Source organism: Carassius auratus, unplaced genomic scaffold (assembly GCF_003368295.1).
Source record: "Carassius auratus strain Wakin unplaced genomic scaffold, ASM336829v1 scaf_tig00009243, whole genome shotgun sequence".
Classification (NCBI taxonomy): domain Eukaryota; kingdom Metazoa; phylum Chordata; class Actinopteri; order Cypriniformes; family Cyprinidae; genus Carassius; species Carassius auratus.
The window spans coordinates 35,497-56,310 of record NW_020524018.1 but is presented as its reverse complement, the minus strand read 5'-3'; the positions used below and the strand labels follow the sequence as shown (position 1 = coordinate 56,310).

At 35.5% G+C, this 20,814-nt stretch overlaps 1 protein-coding gene and 1 long non-coding RNA gene across 2 annotated transcripts; both read right to left on the bottom strand.

Moving 5' to 3' along the window:
- Positions 1 to 30: 30 nt before the first annotated feature.
- Positions 31 to 935, bottom strand: LOC113072524 (uncharacterized). Its single transcript, XR_003280307.1, has 3 exons — positions 843 to 935; positions 284 to 373; positions 31 to 168 (listed from the first exon to the last, which is right to left on the bottom strand). It is a non-coding gene; the product is annotated as an uncharacterized LOC113072524 (long non-coding RNA).
- Positions 936 to 18,071: 17,136 nt separating this feature from the next.
- LOC113072510 (uncharacterized) lies at positions 18,072 to 20,424 on the bottom strand. Its single transcript, XM_026245500.1, has 5 exons — positions 20,295 to 20,424; positions 19,588 to 19,911; positions 19,025 to 19,176; positions 18,507 to 18,560; positions 18,072 to 18,402 (listed from the first exon to the last, which is right to left on the bottom strand). Exons 1-5 carry the CDS (start codon positions 20,329 to 20,331, stop codon positions 18,349 to 18,351), a joined length of 621 nt encoding a protein of 206 aa, XP_026101285.1. The 5' UTR covers positions 20,332 to 20,424; the 3' UTR covers positions 18,072 to 18,348.
- Positions 20,425 to 20,814: the final 390 nt, after the last annotated feature.

The window sequence follows — 20,814 nt, the reverse complement described above, 5'->3', positions numbered from 1 at the left end:
TTTACAGTTCACTGTTTTATCTCTTGACCCTTCATAATTGACTTAATCTTCCTCATCATCCTCAAAGAGTGAATGGACGCACTGAACTCTGGTCTGGATATGGTCTGGTCTCCTCAACAGAGAGAGGAACATCCACAGAGTCACCGTCCATTTCTGTGAAACCACTGGCTATACATTTAAGAAAAGATGATAATTACAACTTAAATCTTAATTCTGAAACAATCTCGTGTTAATAAATTTATACCATGTTCTTCAAAGAAGAAGAAGAAGAAAAAAAACTTACCCCCACAGGGAAAAACAGAAGTCATAAACTTCCAAACAGCAGACAGACAGAAGTAGACAAAATCTGAAGACACGTGTGTGACTCCAGAACCTGTAATATTACAGTTGTCTTAGAACTCTGTAGCGCCATCTAGTGTGTGTCCAACCTGCCTCTACACTGAACCAGCCGCTCAGTTACCACATACATGAAAGCCTATAATAACGTGTTATAAAAAAGAACTAAAGTGTTTGTATCAGTTGAATTCACAGATAATCGTGTTATTTCTAATAATTTAAAATTATCTTAAATAATTGTGGTTTCGTTTTTCGTGTATGAGTAGCGTTGATTCATTTAAACAGTCATAAAATCAGAATTCCGCTAAACAAGAGCAAATACAGTATCTTAACTCTATCACTTAACACTGATTATTATTGGCCTATTATTATTATTCATATAAGCCTTTAGGCTACAAAACAGAAAACACTACACAACATAACACAAGTCACTCCATTCAGAACATCTATAAACGTTTTAATAAAAAAATAAAAATAAATAAACATTAAATAATTTATTGACTCACTTGCATTTGAGTTTTGCATGTTCGAAGAAGCGATTGGAGAATTGAAATCCCTTGCCTCGGTTGTATTTCGTCCAGAGCCCTACTGAAAACTACTGAACCCTACTCAAATCTACTGAAATAGAGGAAACTCGCCTCAGTTTAAGATGGCTGACGTCAGCTTCCTAATATGGCTCTGGACCATATCTGGACATACGCAAACATTTCCATATTTTAATGTATTTATTTATTTATTTTCTCCCATTGTAATTTTCTATTCCTTTTTCTTTGTGTTCACACTCTGGCTGCTGTAAAATTTAATTTGATTGATTGAAAAAAAAAACACATGTATGTGACATCACGTCATGTCACCATTTTCTTTTAGTAAACATTGTGACGTTTTTTGTAGGCGGAGCTTGGGTGGTGGCAGTAAAACCACCTTGAATCCGAACACTAGGTTCTGGCGTTTTTCCTCCTCAGAATGGATGGATTTGCGAGGGAAAAAAAGTCTAAAAATGTTATAGGTTTAACCCTTTCGCACTTGAAAGGTTGTCATGCATAAGTGGAAAAGACTTTCAAAAAGTGCTAAACAAACTTTAAATAAAAATGATTCCTTTCGTTCTTTTTTAACAAATAAGCTTCATCTATATTAGTACTTATAACATTGTAGTAGAGAAGATTTTCACAGAATGAAAATCCCCCTTCATCTCGCGAGGAGTCAAAGTGAAAGTATGCAACTCAAAAGTTAAACAAAGTGAAACTATTCTCCTGAACCAAACGATCTCAAAACTGTTCAGTGTTGTTAACAACATAAAGTGCATTTCAAGTTTCAGATATTAAAATAGACATTTCAATAGGCATAGTAGCAACAATTACATTTTTATTTTCTTAATTACACACTGATATATGGTATGCGGTAATAATAATCCTTTCAGTTAAAATCTGACGACGCGTTTTATTCCTATACATTGTAAAGTTTAGGCCTACTCTGTTTTTCTTCCAGTTACTGACCACTAACGTTAAGGGGCGGGTTTCCCGATAACGATTGATCTTATAGCGCATAAGAGCGTTTTCTACGAGTAATTTTGCGATTGTTCGTTATTGTTTCACGTGCGTTTCCCAACAATGCACTTAACACAGTTTCAGTAGCTGTGCTTCAAGTGCTAGGAGTCGTTCTCCGTTTATCAAGTGCTGAAATAACACCTTATAGAATGGCTCTTAAAGACAGACAACTTGGATATAATAACCATAACACAATACAATATTATATTTAGTCTATAATATTATAGTTTACATAATAATGTACAATATACTTTATATACTTTATATATTTAGATATTATGTTAGGTAAAAAATGTTAGCCTGAATGTGTCTGCTAAATGCATAAAATTGTTTAAATTAATTGATTTATAAAGCGAGAGAGTAAGACGTTTTTTTCGGATCAAATACAGCTGGTTTTCGTGCACTTCAGTAAGTCATTGACATTTTTTTCCCCCAGTCTTGAAACATTTCCAACATTACTTTTTTTTTTCTTTTTCTTTTTTGTTCAGTCGTTTAATTTAAATGTGTATTTCGATATTTGTGCCCTATTTTTAGTTATTTCATTTATAAATTATTAAAACAAAAATAAGAAAACGAGTCATAAAGTGTACAATGAAGCACAATGAAATCCTTATATTATAATCACATTGCACTTGAATCCCGTTAAAGGTGTAATCTGCTGATCTGCATATATCTGTCTTCTTACTGATTACTCCAGAGCACTAATAGATCTACGATGATTTTCAAGTGCTACTTAAGTTACTATGCTTTTAGGAAACAGACCGTAAAATTAAGATCAATACGATCATTTTTACGAACGTATGCTTATTAAGCTTTTGGGAAACTCAGCCTAGAATCGCTGTTGCTACCTTTCCCAATTACTATCTTATTAACAGCGGTACAGTTATATTTAGTTGTTGATACAATAAACAACATATAGGCCTATTTATTGAATTTTTCACATTTTCTACTTTTTCAAATTATTATTATTATTTCTTTTTTTTATTAACAGTTTATGAAAGTTTTAATAAAATAAAGAAGAGTTTATTGACTCACTTGTTGTATTGGAGCTTTGCATCTTCGATGTGATTCCAGAACTGAAATCTCTTCACTGGACTTGGAGGAATAGTCTACTTCTCACAGAGCTCAGAATAAACAAAAGACTATACTTGAAGAATGGTTCATACTCAGAAGATACTTCCTCTGATATTAGGAGTAGTAGGAGTGCCAATGTTTTGGGGACATGTTTATTGGTCAAAGGAGTTGAAAGTGTCCAATCGTCAGTCAAGCCCGTGTGGGGAAACCTTTTTTTTAAAAAAAGTAATGTTCATGGAAAAAAAACAAATTAGTAAAGTAACAGGAAACTGATGTGGCAAGAGAGTGTTTGATTATTTTAGTTGTTTAAGGCAGTATATGATGAATGATATAAAGAGCACAACGAGGAAAGAGAAACGCTGTTAGATGATGTAACAAAAAAAAGCCTCTTTATTTTTTTGAAATGCCACCTTTGCTTCCACCCATAGACATAACTCTTACAATACAGTCAGTACTTGTTGTTCAGCGTGACAAAACCTGACGTCATCATAGTGAAGGATGCGAAGTGGAAGGCATAACTGATTGCCTTTCAATATATTAAACAATGGGTGTGTGATTATTTTATATGCAGGCTTATATATACACATTTAAACTATGCAGTAACACATTTAAACATCCAGAAGACGACGCATTAAGACGTCCAGGGACGCGCAGAAAAGACATGGAATTCACGGCCAGATGACGTCAAAGACATCCGTTCACCTTTCATTTTGGAGCTATTTTCAACCATGAAAATTAGCCAATCAGTTGACTTTCAGCGATGAGAAACTGAACATCATAGAGGAGGCTAGCCTCCTTTCTGCTTTATCAACCATTTTTCATTTTAATAGGATAATTACTTCATGATAATACGATATTTGTGAACACAATTGTAGGCATGTATATGTCGACTTAAATCCCCCAAAACTATAGGTGTTTTTTTTTGGTGTCGCCGCCCACTTATCCTTAGCCAACCTAAAAAATATTTTCTACCTCTGACATAAGTCTTCCTGAGATTTTAAGTCCATATTTCAATAATTTAAAAACACAGAGGTTCACAGTAATCTGATATTGCTTAATGGTCATGTGACATGCAGGTATACAAAAATAAAATTAATTAAAAATATATATATATTTTCGTTTTACTTTTCCATTTAAAATTGTAATGATATACTGATTAATTGAAATATTTAATGATTATATTAACGTAAAGTGAATGCTTTCAAGAAACCCAGATCCCATTTGAAAACTTTAAAGGCATAGAAATGTTGGCAAAAATGAAATATTTTGTAATCATGCTTTTAATAAGTGATACAGAAAGCATTTAATACAGAGTGAATTTTCCATTCATCGTTTTATCTCTTCTTCATCCTCAGAGAATGAATGGACGCACTGAACTCTGTTCTGGATCTGGTCTCGTCTCCTCAACAGAGAGAGGAACATCCACAGAGTCACCGTCAATTTCTGTGAAACCACTGGCTGTACATTTAAGAAAAGATGATAATTACAACTTAAATCTCGTGTTAATGAATTAATACCACGTTCTCCAAAGAAGAACAAGAAAACTTACCCCCACAGGGAAAGACAGAAGTCATAATCTTCCAAACAGCAGACAGACAGAAGACACAAGATGAAGACACGCGTGTGACTGCAGAACCTGTAATATTACAGTTGTGTTAGAACAATGCGTGTGCCGCCCTCTAGTGTGTGCTCAGCGTACTGTACACAGTTTTCAAATGAAAGCTTATAATAACGTGTTACAAAAACAACTAAAGTATTTCTCTATCTATTGAATTGACAGAACCGTGTTATTAATAATGATGTTATTAAAATGATCCTAAATAATTGTGATTGGTTTTTCGTGTATGAGTAGCGTTGATTCATTTAAACAGTCATAAAATCAGAATTCCGCGAAACAAGAACAAATATCTGAACTCTATCTATCACTTAACAACCACGAACCACTGATTATTAATAGCCTTTTATTATTATTCCTATAAGCATATACAAAACTGAAAACATGCTACACAACATAACACAAGTTCAGAACAAGCTAGCCTAAAAGTTTTAATAAAAAAAATAAAAAGAAGCAAGAAAGAAATAATTGAATGACTCACTTGTTGTATTTGAGTTTTGCATGTTCGAAGTGATTGGAGAAATTAAATCCCATGCCTCGATTATATTTAGTCTGTGAGCAGACAGTAGCAGACAGACAGTAGGTAGTACTACTGGAAATTGCCACTGTTCGGCACTGTACAGATGCTGGATAAGGGAGGACCCTTATCCAGCATCTGTACAGTGCCGAACAGTGGCGTGATTTGCATCGTACAAAAATTCTGGAAGCTAAGGTTACTCTGCCCACATAGGCCTACCGCATCTGTTAGCTACTCAACCACACACAGATGAAAGCTCAGTAAGTGTTAAATAAACCCCCTAAGGCAGGACTAAGCTATAAAATATAGCTAGATTTTATTTTCTTGTACTTTAGGGTATTTTATTTTCTTAACAGTGTTTGAAAGGTAACGCATTGCACCCACACATTTTCTGCATTGATTTCTGTAAAACAAAGATTACAAACACATTTATTGTTTGTTTGTTTGTTTGTCTGTCTATCCACTGTACTCCTGTGCATTCATATATTAAAGTCCCCGTGAGAAGAACACATAGGATCACGGGTTTCTATGTTGGTTAATATGCAGGTATCTTAAAAAAATAAAATATCGAATCTTCTTAGTAAACACTTAGTAAACGCCACTCTTGTCTTTTAATTCAAAAGGCACTAGATATTTGTATGCGACATTAATAATTAAATGGAAATTAATATAGTTAAATTTATGAAATAAATTAGAAATATATTAGTTTTATTACAAACTAAATTGAATGATGTTTCTCTTTTCAGTCTTGTTTGTTGGGCTTGAGAGAGAGACAACATATATTTGAACATTATTATTATTTATTATGATAGTAATTGACACCGAGTAAAACTTTAACGATTCGAACGTTTGGTGAAGAAATTGAGATTGAGGCAGAGATAAGTCAGAATCAAGAAGACAGTGAAGATTATGAGCATGAGGCAGATGTAGAACCAGTGATGCTTTACAAATACTAACACATCCCAAATATCCCAACAAAGAGTGCTATTCAGTGGCGTCGTGACACCCGCTTTAACAACATGGGACACTCACCACTGACCCTGAGCCACTAATACCATATGGCTACTTCAAGCAGTGCGTTCCAAGTCAGATGTTTGAGCTGATGAGCACAATGACCTATATATACACTTCTGGCGTTTATCCACCTCAGAATGGACAAACTCGCTATTGTTGAAGATATAAAGTCTGAAATACGATGTATAAAGTTGCATTTGTGAGAAAAAAAAGTCTCAAAAAGAATTGTGTGACAAAATAAGTGACGTTAAATGTAAAATATTTTTAACCTTTTCGCACGTGAAAGTTTGTCATGCATAAGTGGAAAAGACTGCAAAAATGCTAAACAAACGTTAAATAAAAATAGTTCCTTTAGTTATTTTTTTAACAAATAAGCTTTATCTATATTAGTAGCTACTTATTGTAGGAGAGAAGATCGGGTGGAGATGACTGTGAAGAGGGTTTCTGGTGTACTGAGAAACCTCAGGGTGCAGAACCGCAACCCTGGTTATTGTTTTACCAACCCACATATCTGCAGAGCGCCATATGCGTACCGGAAAAGATGATTTATGGTAACCCTTTTAACACTAACCAAACTGCACAGAGTCTGGGTAACACTTTGCTTCTTTTTCGCTCAACGTTCACCTCGAGCGCGCACAGGGGAACAGTATTGACTGACAATTGGACAACTTTCAACTCATTTGACCAATAAACATGTCCCCTGTACATTGGCACTGCCCTCTTTCTAGGTATCAGATAAAGTATATTCTATTTGAGTATGAATCATTTTTCTAGTAATATAGGCTTTTGTGTATTCTGAGCTCTGTGAGAGGTAGACTATTCCTTCAAGTCCAGGGACGAGATTTCAGTTCTGGAATCACATCGAACATGCAAAGCTCCAATACAACAAGTGAGTCAATAAACTATTCTTTATTTTATTAAAACTTTCATAAACTATTAATTTGTAAAAAAAAAATAATAATAATAATAAAGTAGAAAAATAAGTGAAGTTTAAAGTATGTGTGTGCAAAATATGTTTTTTTTTTTTTTTTTGTATCTAAATATTTCAGTTGACTTAAACACGTGAAGTGTTAACAAGAAAGTTACTGGGGTATAAAATATATATCTGTTTGTCGTAGCGGGTTTCTGTTTTATAATAATCAGTTGAGTATAGCCTACATCCGGGTTCCTCAACAATATGCGGCACGCGCTAATCTCAAATAAAGTGGCATGAAAATTCAAACACAGCATCAGAGAGCGACATTAACTCACATCGTGTCTACACCGGACGCGATGCAACAAAATACAACAGAACTTATTATAATCAGTAGCCTAATAGACTCGATATAGAAATCCCTGACAGAAAACTGCGGACTCGATATATTTGTGACAAAGTTCAAAAGATTTGCATCGCTTTGTCGTGTTCAGTGAGGAGTGGACATTGAAAACAGATGTTTCAGATGTGATTGGACTGAACAATTTTGAGTGAGTGAAAGCTATATCTTTCTTATGGATGTTGGTTCGCAGTGAGTTCACAGTTTCAACGAGTTTGCTTTAGCATCATTTATTTTCGTGAGGTAAAATATCTTGCTTTTAGATCACGCAAAATAATATTCAAACTCACATCAGACACTGATAAAGCACATAATCATTACCTCAAATTATCACTGTCATATTTTGTATGTTCATATGTTCATTAAAGAAAGTTTTCTGTGAGGGTCAGTGTTAGAGGACAGAATACACGAGTGTGCATCCCTCTCAGTGAACTCTTCAGATTGATTGACTCTGTCTGAACTTAAATTAAAATCTAAAGTGAAACTGGAGCTGGTCAGATGGCTCTATACTGCTAGCATGAGTAACTGTGATGTACAGGAACTGTAATGTACTTCTGTCCAGGTTCTGCAGTCACAGGTGTGTGTCCATCAGTGTCCATCTGTCTGTCTGCTGTCTGCAGGATGATGACTGACCTCTTCCTCTGTGGGGGTATGTCTTCTGCTGTCTTTCTTTTTTCCTTTCTTCAAAATACATGGTATTAATTTATTAATTAATTTGTCCCTGAATAAATATAATACACCGTGTTTGAGCTGTCATTTTTATCTTTTCTTAAATTTACAGCCAGTGGTTTCACAGAAATGGAGGGTGAATCTGTGGATGTTCCTCTCTCTGTTGAGGAGACCAGACCAGATCCAGACCAGAGTTCAGTGCATCCATTCACTCTCTGAGGATGATGAAGATGATGAAGAAGAAGAGCAGCTTGATGAGTCAAGAGATGAAACAATTCTTGACTTTGTATGAAATGCTTTCCATCTCTGATGACAAAAAAAAATCATACTTTCATAATTCATAAAATTCAAAAATACTTTGTCAAAATACATTATTCAATTAGAAATGACTTTTATTTTGTCTGGGCAGTGATAAATAACAAAAAGATTTTGGAAGTCAGTCTGGACACAATCCTCTAGTCCAGAAGGAAACAGAGGTTCACCCACTTGGCACTTTTTTATATAACATGTTTTTTTTGTTTTTTTTTAACATAAAATCCAGTTTTCATGGTGCCAAGGAATCAAATGGAAAGGTGATCAACATTGCTACAAACAAAACATTTTAGGTTCATAACGATGCAACTTCTGTTATTTTATTAGGTAGTTCTGTTTATTAAATAGTTTCCTGTATTATCCAACTGAAACTAGTTTTTCTCTTCAATCAATTGAAAAGATGTTAAATGCAGAGATGTATAAAGTACTAAAGAACCATACTTGAGTAAAAGTACAAGTGCTCTATCAAAAAAGTGACTTGAGTAGAAGTAGAAGTGCTCTTTAAGCACCACACTTAAGTAGAAGTACTAAAGTATTCAACATTTTTTGTACTTAAGTATTGCAAGTAGTCTATTTTAAAATGTACTACTCAAGTACTGAAAGTAAAACTAGAAGTATTGTGTTATGTAGTTATTAAAGAAAGTAGTCAAAAGTTTGAACATATTGTTTTTACTATTTCAAATGATTAACCTAAAGGACAATCACAATTCCTTTGACTGTAACTTCTTGTAAACAAAAAAAGGTTACTAGGGTTAGTTAGCCCAATTTGCAAAATGATGTCATTAATAACTTACCCTCATGTTGTTTCAAACCCGTAAAACATCAGAGGGTCATTTAGATTTTTTTGAAGCATCGAAAATACATTTTGGTCCAAAAATAGCAAAAACTACGACTTTATTCAGCATTGTCTTCTCTTCCGTGTCTGTTGTAAGACAGTTAAAAACAAAGCAGTATGTGATATCTGGTTCGCGAACGAATCATTCGATTTAACCGGATCTTTTTGAAACAGTCCACCAAATCGAACTGAATCGTTTTAAACAGTTCGCGTCTCCAATACGCATTAATCCACAGATGAATTAAGCTGTTAACTTGTTTAATGTGTCTGACACTCCCTCTGAGTTAAAACAAACCAATATCCCGGAGTAATTCATTGACTCAAACAGTAGACTGACTGAACTGCTGTGAAGAGAGAACTGAAGATGAACACCGAGCCGAGCCAGATAATGAACAATAGACTGATTCGTTCACGAGTCAAGAACCATTTCTGTCAGACGCGTCAGATTCGTGAACCGAGGGGCTGATGATACTGCGCATGTGTGATTTAGCGTGAATCAACCAGACACACAGAGCGTCTGAAACTAACTGATTCTTTTGGTGATTGATTCTGAACTGATTCTGTGTTAATGTTATGAGCCCAGGTGCAGTCAACGAAAAGGACGCCATTGCATCGAGCGCAAAAGAATCGGTGAACTGTTTTCTTCAACTGGTTTATTGAATCGAACTGTCAGAAAGAACTTACGTTACTGGTCATCCGAAAACCGATGCAACCGGTTCTTGACTCGTGAACGAGTCATTATCTGGCTCGGTAGGAGAAAAAAATAATACTCTAGTAAAGTACAGATACCGCCTTTTAGTAGCTACTTAAGTACAGTAGTGAAGTAGTTCTACTTCGTTACTATACATCTCTGGTTAAATGGATGGCAGTCACTCCAGGTGACATAGATGACAATCTGATAACACTACAGCTCAGTGACAGTAAAAGTGATCAAAACCCTTGTTTCACTGATCATCATCAGCCTCAAATACTGTGCCAGAAGATCAGAACAAAGCTCTGTGAACACTTGTTTTTCTTCTTTTGTAATGGCATATGTTTGATAGTTTCTGAAAAAGTTACGTTCAGTTTTATAAAGTTACTTTCATTTTTATTGAAGCAAATGTAATTCCATAGTGGTGCGACTGACATAGAAGAGCTCAGATTTGCCAAAAAGGCGACATGCTGATTTAGAGAGACGCAAAGGAGAGGAATTGTTGAATAAAGTCGTTATTTTTGTTTTCTTCTCGCACAAAAAGTATTCTCATCGCTTCATAATGTACGGTTGAACCACTGATGAAAATTTTCTCGCGTGTCATATCTGAATGCTTGAGAGACTATAAAATCAATCAGACAACTGAAATCAGAGGGCCCCACACCATAGAGTCACTGCTAGCTAGTGGGTGAAAAAAAATCATACATCAAAACTAACATAAAATAAATAAATAAAAAGAAATGGGCCTACAGCGCTCTTCGTTGCACTTCACTGCCAATCAGCCCAGTGGTATCGTAATTTTTCCTCTTAGACATCAAACATGGAACTCAACTCAAGAACTCAAGGTCTTTTATTGTCATTTTGTACATGTTGCCACATAAGACCGAAATACTTACTCAGGACCAGCAGCGTAAAAAAGATCATTAACATACAGCATACATAGAATAATTTAAACATAATTTAATAAGCAAAAAATAAATAAAAATAACATATTAGATATAATATGTACAGTTAAAAGGTAGTCATTGCTTTTCTTTAGGCCTTACTTAAAACGGTCAAAGGGGCCCCCAACGTTGTCATTTGTAAATAATTACATTTATTTACAATGTAATTACGTACTTTTATATTTTATTGAAGTTCTATTTTAACCCCATAGTAGTATTTATTTATTTATTTTTTTACTTCCATGATAATTTGGAAAAGGGACACAACAATACCATTCTGCTTAGGGCACCCTTGTCCAGCAGCGGCCCTGCATACATTAACATGCCCAGTGTCTAATTCATATAAGTAACAATTTTTGCATTTGCTTTAAAGCACTATGGTTATTTAAATGTTTCATTTGTGTGCTGTTCTGACATTCTGAAAATGGTTTCCCAAAACTCTAGATCAAAATATTTTGCACAAACACTTTAAACTTCGCTCCACGTTTTTAGTCCCCCCCCCCCACTACAAATAACCATTGTTATTAAAGTTTTATTAATTATATTTATGAAATAGTTTACTGACTCACTTGTTGGATAGGTGCATGCTCGATCCTTGCCGACAGAAATGAGGACTGGAGGGGCAGCGTCCACTCGACGCAGGCGGCATATCTATGCCCCACAAGTGGACGTCACAAACTATGGCCACGTCACACTCTCATTCATTCTGAAACAGAAAGAAGCACCAGTAATAATATATTTGTGATAAATATCATACACCTATGTGTGTATATACTAACATAAATACACAGAGACATACATTTATATAGATTAAATGGATAATAACAATTTAATCAATCTTTTTAAAATTTATTCAAATGAAAATTTTACATTTTACAGCAAACATTGCATTTTTATTTTATCATACATGCTGCACAACAAAACTTTTGCTTGTTTGATGGCCCTTAAAATATTATAATATTATAATTACAGTGTAAATTGCATTTAAGTGTACAGTAGTAATTTATTCAGACATATAATTTAACTTTCTTTTATTTTGAAGGTTTTGTCGTGTATTTGACGGTGGTTTTTTTCAAATGAGCCGGACTGTTATTGAATGTCTGTGGTGAAGGTCAGTTTTACTTTCAGAGTGTATTTGTGTGTTTGAGGGAAAGTACCGTCAAATACACAAATACACCCTGAAAGTAAAACGGACCTTCACCACAGACATTCATAATAAAAGTCCGGCTCATTTGAGGGAAAACACCGTCAAATTTAAACACTTTAAACTTCGTGGAGTGAAGTTTAAAGTGTTTGTGCAAAATATTTTGATCTTTTAAGTCACCTTAGTGAAAACGACGCCATTCAAAGTAAAATAAAGTGAATAATGTGAAAATTAATTAAAAATGTTGACTGCGGCATAAAATTTTAACTGATCATGCTGCATCAAATGCATTTAACAAAAATCTTATGGGCTAAACTGTGGATCATTTAGGCTGTCATTGCTTTGGCAAAATATTTGTCAGATTACATTAAGTCTTTTCTCACTCAGACACAAAGAGAACTCAATGAACCTAGGCTTTTTATTTTTATTTATTTATTGCACAGGTATGGGCTATGCTGTTTTCAAAACTGTTAAACTTAACTTCAAAACCTTACATGCAAAACTAAATAAGCATGGGCTTCATATTTAGAGTGGCTACAACGACATTGAGATATTCCAAGTATAAATGTTTTTAAGTCATTGATTTATGAGTGACAAAAGTGAGGGATTTTTTTGGTGGGTCAAAGTCGTTTCCTGTGTTATGAAGAATGACTGTCTCTCTGACTCTGGTTTCATTGAGGTTTTCAGGCAGGGCCCGGGTCTCTCTCAAACAGAAAGACACTCTTTTTTGTTCACCATACTGGTGTAATGATAGAATAGAACCTACTGAAAGAGTAGCAGGGCCGGCCCACCTTAAACCCGGTTAAAAAAGCCTCGACTCGCCATTGCTATATGACTCTAGTCTCCGCAACGTCCTTCAGCATCAGATGGGAAATGTGTCGTGAAAGCTTTGTTGTATAGCGCTGTTGTGTCGTGTTTGAACACGAGCCGTTAGAGGACGTTTGTCAATAATATTTCACAAAGAATATTCATCATGATTTAAAAATAACATACTGCAAAGCTAGATCGTATCCTAGGCTAAAATAAACTAATGTTTATTTGCAGGAATGTCCCGTAAGTGCGATGAATCAGCATGTGAAATGCGTTTTCTGTTGTATATTGGCAGCCACTCGGAGAGCAAGTTCTAAACCGCACTGATCTCACCATGTGGTATATCAGTGTAAAGGGAGTGGAGATATGGTTTAATTGTGAAGGATTCCCCTCTTACTAGACCTAATGCAGTGGCGTTACGAAACCGCAGGTTCGAGATGCAGAATTTGGGATATAATATACAAGTTTCACTTTTTGAATGGAATTAGTGAAAGAAATCAACATTTTGATGATCTTCTAATTATATGACCAGCACCTGTAGGCATATAGTAGCCTATACAATGATTCCAAGCTTTTGAATGGTGTTACAAAAGCGTTTTATTTCAGATAATTGCTGATCTTTGGATCTTTCTACTGGATCTTTCTTACTGTTCAAAAAAAAAAAAAATGTGGTAGTGTTTGTAGCATGTATCACACTCATGTCACATCTTGTTTTTGATAAGAATAAAACGTCAAGTCTGACAACGCTAAAATTGAAATCTCAATAAACTTTAAACTTGCACTAAAACATGATTTATACAAATAGCAGGGCACTCGCTAGGAATTCTGGGCCCTGCACTGAATTAACAGGGCATGAATTAATCCTGGCATGCTGCTGCCTAGCTCATGTGACGCCCAGCATGTTTTATTTATTTACTTTCCTTTTTATTCGAAACATCCCAAGCGCATTAAGTAAATCATCATGAAATATCTCGAATCCCACCTTTATAGATTATTAAAGTATAGCCTAATAATGGTTTATTAACTGTGCATAAAAACCTGTCTGTTTACTTAAGTATTAAGTGTCAAGCCATTACATATTTTAATAAGACTGACTTTATATTTAACGTGAATTTAGCATTGAAAATTAATGTAAATAAAAAAATTCTAAATTAGGCTATTATCATTACACTTTCATTGTACAGAAAGAGAGCAAAGAACATTTTCACTGACAGTCTATCAAGCACTCTCAAGCACACTTAAGCACTCTCAAAAACACCTATTAAAACCACTGAAGCGGTTTACACTGGGAAAGGAAAATCTTGCATACAGATTCATATACTGACATGCACTTTGTTTTTTCTAACGACAGAATTGACAGAAAGTGATAGTCAGTCGGCGAGCGGGTGAGGAAAAACCGGCATTTTAGCGATTACTCATCTGAACTCCTCAAACAGCTCAACCGCTCGCGTGTGATTGTCTCTTAAACAACAGCCAACGCAGATTTGAACTTACGCGCTGAACGATATAATAACGCTGGTGTGAACTTCTGTGATTTAACCCGAAATTAATATAATCTGTCAATAATAATATTCACAACGAACATTCATCATTATTTTAAAAACAACAGATCCCAGCAACAGAAACGCATGTTTTGTCTGCATTCATCTGCAGGAATGTCCCTCCTAAGTGTGCTTTTTGTGAAATGATTGTTAAAGCGAGTTATCTCTAAAATGCACTCATCTTCCTCTTAAAAAAATATAACAAAGTAAATAATGTTAGCCTACCTGACATTAAACAGTACATGTCACATACACATAATACTACAGTATACACAACATATATAGCTATTTTACACAAATACTTTCAACTTCACTCTACCCTTTTAACTTAAAAAAATTTTTTTTTAAACGTTTTAATAAATAAAACATATTAAATAGTTTTATGACTCCCTTGTATTGGAGTTTTCATGTTCGGTGTGATTGCGCAAAGCGCGAGGTGATTGATGAGACGGAGCCGCATGTTTACCCTTCATTATACAAGGTAGCAAGAAACCATGCTAAAGAGTGTGACACATTCTGAGAACACTTTTGAAACCACTGACATCATCCTGTGATACAGAATCAGTGATCAGTGAGTGTTTGGTATATGTAAATTTCCTGTTTCTTCTAAATCTCTATCTTATAATGTCAAATGCAACTGGAGACGTCTGTGCTTGATATAACAATATTTATAAAACGTTATGTTTTGTAAATGTAAGAAAAATAAATAAAAGTGTGAATAAAAACATAAAAACATGGATTTATGTTCATTCTTGTGACTGTTGTGCCATAAAAAGCCCAACTTATGTTTAAAGCCTGGTATGAAAAGTGGTTTTGGTCTTTAGCTAATTTTTTCCCTTCATGACAACTGTGAGGGAGGTGGATTATTTAAAAAGAATTTATCCGTTTAAATTATATCAAGCCTTAAAGTTCTGTATAATTAAGGGCGTGGCCACTGTATTGGCCACAATATCTTTACTGGGATTATATTTTTGTGATAAAAATAAGCTTCTGTTTCATAAACTTACTGATAACAGCCTGCCTTTGAGGTCTTTGATATTCCGATATGATTATGCCTCAATTAGCTAGTTATAGATTAAGAGTTGTTGTTTGAGATGTACAGATGACTTGCTGCTGTGTTCATTTGTTGTTAAAATATCACTCTGGTCCATATGCACTGTCTGCTATTTTATTTAGCCTAGAAGCTGGTTTTCTACACCACATTATGTATGCGACCTACTGTAAGACTTTGAATGTTAAAGTGCAAATGAACACCTGGCGACTCTTACTGGTTTGCTACTGTAAAATCAAAAATGATAGAAGGATAAAATTCAAGGATAAAAATAAAATTCAGCTTGGGGCCCATAAAGGCTTGGGCCCTGTGTGGTGTGCTTCTAAACCTGATCTAAAGACCCAGACTTTAAAGGCACGCAAATTTTGAATAATAATTACATCTTTTTTTTTTTCTTTTTTGCAATCATCCTTTTAATAAGTAATCACAGAAAGTATTTCATACAAAGTCAAGTAAAATGGGAATTTGAAGTTTGTCGTTTGATCTGTTGGCCCTTCACGCTGCTCTTCTTCATCAGACATCTTCATCCTCCTCATCATCCTCACTGAACGGACGCACTGAACTCTGGACTGGTTCTCGGGTCTCCTCAACAGAAAGAGGCAAATCCACAGAGTCACCATCCACTTCTGTGACTGCAAATTTAAGAAAAGATGAAAATGACAGGTTAAACAAGGTGAAGTTATTATCTTAATTTAAAAAATAAACTCGTGTTAATACATAAATACAACGTTCTTTCAATGATGAAAAAAAAGTCATACCCCCACAGGGAAAGACAGAAGTCATGATCTTCCACACAGCAGACAGACAGATGGACACTGATGGACACACACGTGACTGTAGACCCCGGCGCGAGCCTCTGGGTGAACTAGCAAAAAAACAAAAGAAATTTTATTATATATTCTGTGCACTGACTGTAATTAGTGCACTCATATAAACAAATTAGCTCCGCCCACATGTACATCCAAAATATCACTAAAATGAATTACACTATATCCGGACATCATGAATACAAATGACATTTTATTCATTTTAAGCCAGCAAAAAAAATATTTTAAACGATAGTTGCATGTCTTAAACAGCTAAAACTACTCAGCATGTGTTCTGTACAATATTAGCCCAGCATTTTTTTGTGGAAAAGTAAAGAAAAAACAACAAAAAATAAAATCAGCCATCTCAGAAACATGCTAAATAAGAAAACTATTCAAAAACATTATAACATCATATCTTGTGAGTTTCCATTAGCCCAAACATTCAAAAGAACATCACCAAATTTTCTTGACATGCTATTTGAGTTAGAAAATTGTACATTATGGAATAACAAAATTATAAAACTTATGAAAGCCTTAAATAGTTCGATCCAGTTTCTCCAGTGTTGTCCTACCTGACAGTTGGCATGTATCTATGGCTTGAGGGTGCTGCAGTTTAAGGACAGACAGAAAGCGGTCTGCAAGGAGAGTAGAGCTCCTCGCTGCTGATTGGATGATATGGCAAGAGGAGGCGCGTGGGCGTTGATTCCTCAACGTCACAACTACTCATGTGGGTCATGTTAATAAAAGTGAAAGTACAGTTGAAATAAATTGATCCGATACGGATTATAATCACAATACAAGGCCGAAATATTTATAAACAATGCGATGCAAAAGACGCCCCGGTGGGCGTGGTCGTCAGATTATGACGTGTGGCGCTCTCTCTCTCTCTACAGTACATCGATGACGCGTCCGTGTCTATTAAATTATTCATGAGACTGATGTTCTTATCCTATGAGAAGACGCTTCCCTTAATTATTCATTATTTGCTATGACAGAGGCTTCAGACTGCGAGACCGCTACATTACCACATTACCTGAGAGAAACCTTCATGGATCGGAGGAGAGTGTTTGTTTTTGCTTTGTAATAAAAGCTCGACTCAGACGCGATTAATTCACTTTAGTGTAAGGTTTTTACAGCTCCGTGACACAACTGAACCCGAAGCTGTGTGTGCTGTCTGTGTCTCTTCTCCCTCTTCTGCCCCTCAGCACCTGTCCACCTTTTTAGCTTTCTTTAAAACTGTGGTGAGAACTACTAGTGCTGAAACAGGGGTTTTCATGACCCTTTAATATGAAGCAATAATGCTGAACAGTTTATTGGTGTCTCTTCTGTGATACTGAGGACCGAGACAGCTTTTCCTGTCAGGCCATATACTCCAGAAAAATAGTGTATTTTTACAGAATTAATGTCTGTTAATGTTATTTAATAAAAACACTTAAAACACGCTGTAAATGTCTGCGTCTCATTTCGGAGGCAGATTATGGCAAATTATGATGATTTATATGTCTAATAAATGTTTCTCTCACTCATCGCAGAGAGAGTTAGCCTCCAAATGGACGCGTCACGACATCGCTGTAAGTGAATAACCCCAAGAAAGCCATCGGTGACAGGATGGAGAAAATGTGTTATATATTGCTTGGTAAATCGAAATGTTAACAAAATATGCATGTACATTTAAATCCAGGTATAATCATTTTTTATTTTATTTTGCATGTGCAGGCTAATTCTTGTTATAAATATAAATTCACTAAATAAATTATCTGTATTATTTTTTCAGATTTTTATACATGTACATACATGACAAATTCAAATTTGTTGTATCATTAATGCAAAGACAATGAGTCCAGTTCGGGGAGACTTTTATTAATGCGGTTTACAATTCAAGCATCAGATGAGAAATACCAGAGAACAGAAACCACAGCTACATCTGTCTCTCAGTTCATCAGTTCATAACAGACACAGAGAATTAGTTCAGCCTGCATATAAAGACTATGACTGTAACAGTACGAGAAGAGTAAAAACTTAAAATAATAAGAGATACAGATAGATATAAGAAATCAGCAAGAGATTAAATACGTTACACTGTGCATTTAAATTAAAAAATAAATATAAAAAATGTGCACAAAGAGATTTTACATCTCCACCAGCTGATCTTCACGGGTTTTGTTTTTTTGAAGACACTGAATCTGAAAATAAAACTTAATTTAGTGAGGTTCAACATGGCAAAGCACAATATTATTTATGAAAACCTGAGGAAATTCATAATCCAGTGATGAGCTTCATACAATACCTGAAGACGGCAGCGCTTCATCACTGCTTCAACATCAGCAGATGACTTACATTTCTGACAAAACAAAGAAACAATTACAAGATGCAAATCAAATCAAATGATGCTGAAGACAAAGATAAAAACAACATTCATTCAACAAACATTCAAAAACAAGCAAATAACGTAGTTATTAACAAATTCAAAAACACTGCACTATTTTAATTACACTAATGTAGTTGCTTTGATACATACACATCTTTATTTTCAGCTTTTCACTTAGAGCTCAATATATTTAAATGTTGACAGATTGTTTAAATTCCAATCAAATGATAGAACTCAACAAAACTAGAAAACATTATCTCTATGTCTATAAAAATCAAGACCTTTTACATTACTCTTAGTTGAGTATGATTACGAACAAAATGCCTCTAATTTTCACATTTCTGCATTAGGAGCAACTTTAAGCTTTAAGATTTTTGGTGAATAGAAATCAGACAACTCAATTCAATCAACATAAGAACAAATTTAAAAATACTTGCCCTCATGATTATAGAGAAGAAACAAACCCCCAAGACCACCGAGATGAATACAACTGGAGCAATGAACACAGAAAGTCTTTGGCGTTCAGAGGAGTCTGGAGGTTTTGGGATGGAGGTTTGTGGTGGCTCTGTACTGGAGGACAACAGAGGTTCTGTAAGATACATCAGACAGAGACATATTTAGAGGATTATAATCCAGATATCAAATGACCCTTCACTGTACCACCTTAAAACAAGCTTTTACTCTTTTCTAATCCAAATCTAAAGATGCAGTCACATTAGCATTATTTCCTCAGATAAGGTCTGTTGTCTGTTATCAATAGTGTATCAATAGTGTCGTGATGTTTGAAGCACAGTTCACACAGAAGCCACTTTCAGATCAAGCAGTTTTCTGCTGGTCAGTTAACCACTAAACTGAACCGAACACAAGCTAAAGATGCATGGGCAACTCTTTTTAAATTCCAGATTCCTAATGAACTTTAAATGACTTTATAAACACAATTGTTACGTGTTTTTTTTTTCCTCATAATTCTGATACAGATATATTGTGTTAACATACTCACTGTTGACAACAAGTGTAACTTTCTTCTCCGAGACATTACTTCCAGTGAGGATTATTACTCCATAGAGGCCTGTGTTATTGGAGCGGACACTCAGAAGAGAGAAGGTTCCTTCTTCAACTCTCAGTAAGACTCCTGCTGTTTCCACAACATCACAGTCTCCACGATGGACACAGCAACAGTACTGCGCTATCAGCTTCTTCTGACGTCCTCTTGTCAAAGTTATCTTCACTTGATCCGCTCTCTCCAGTCCAGCAGTTTTGAAGGATACGGTAACATTCTCTCCTTCAGCTGCCTCCAAATTCACCTCAGCATCACACACAGCGACTGTTTGGGACACAGAGAAAATATTTATTATGCTTTAGAACAGAGTTTCCTAAGATTTTGTCTTCCAAAAACAACACCGGTGAAATCAGCGCTGAGTCTGACATGCCGCAGAAAACACACGTTACACTTCCACAACCCACGACTCCACAACCCACGGCCCGTGCACGCGAAAGGTCAGATTTACACCTTTGTGGGCCAGTGGCGAACGGACCGAGGGAGGGGGTCCCGCTCCGTACCTCACCGAGTCACCGTCACTGCTGCGACTGCTTCAAGTTTAACCAACTTCTTGATAAAACAAGCCCACATTCTCGTATATAGTAAGCGGAAAGTCCATTTTTACAGTTGAATAAAAAACACACTTTCCATTAACCCCAAACTCTTACCTGAAATTAACATGAAGACGACATAAAATAATTTCATTTTATATCGTTCCGGAAAAAACGCCCAGATTAGCCTCAAAATACGAAACACTGCATTTAAATGTAAAAAGCCCGATCCGTGATCCGCTTCGATCGCCGAATACATACACCACCATCAACTACACAACTGCACACACACATCAGCGCGCAGGCTGTTTCTCTCCCAAAAACCCCGCCCAACAAACGTGTTGGTTTATTTGTACATTTCATTGGTTGAGGTATGAGGGCGACACACACACACACACACACACACACACACACACTCTGAGGTGAACTCGACATTCTCAGAAAAACCGCAGTCATTTGTGCAGGCATCCCAATGACGCAACCTTTAGAAGGAGCGTTCTCGCTGCAAAACGAAAGTATTCTTCTTTTAATCGTCACTAGGAGCCGCCATCTACCATATTTTGTAAACTATATTCTGCCTAACTCTTACAAACTGATGGCTGTGCCAAGTTATAAAGCTATAAGTGTCAAGCCATAA

Bases quoted from the DNA above. Each gene is read 5' to 3' on its own strand.
- LOC113072510 (XM_026245500.1), bottom strand. From the start codon at position 20,331: ATGAAATTATTTTATGTCGTCTTCATGTTAATTTCAG. The intron at 19,912-20,294 runs GTAAGAGTTTGG...TGTCCCAAACAG, and splicing joins CGTCTTCATGTTAATTTCAG to TCGCTGTGTGTGATGCTGAG. The intron at 19,177-19,587 runs GTGAGTATGTTA...TGTATCTTACAG, and splicing joins AGTTACACTTGTTGTCAACA to AACCTCTGTTGTCCTCCAGT.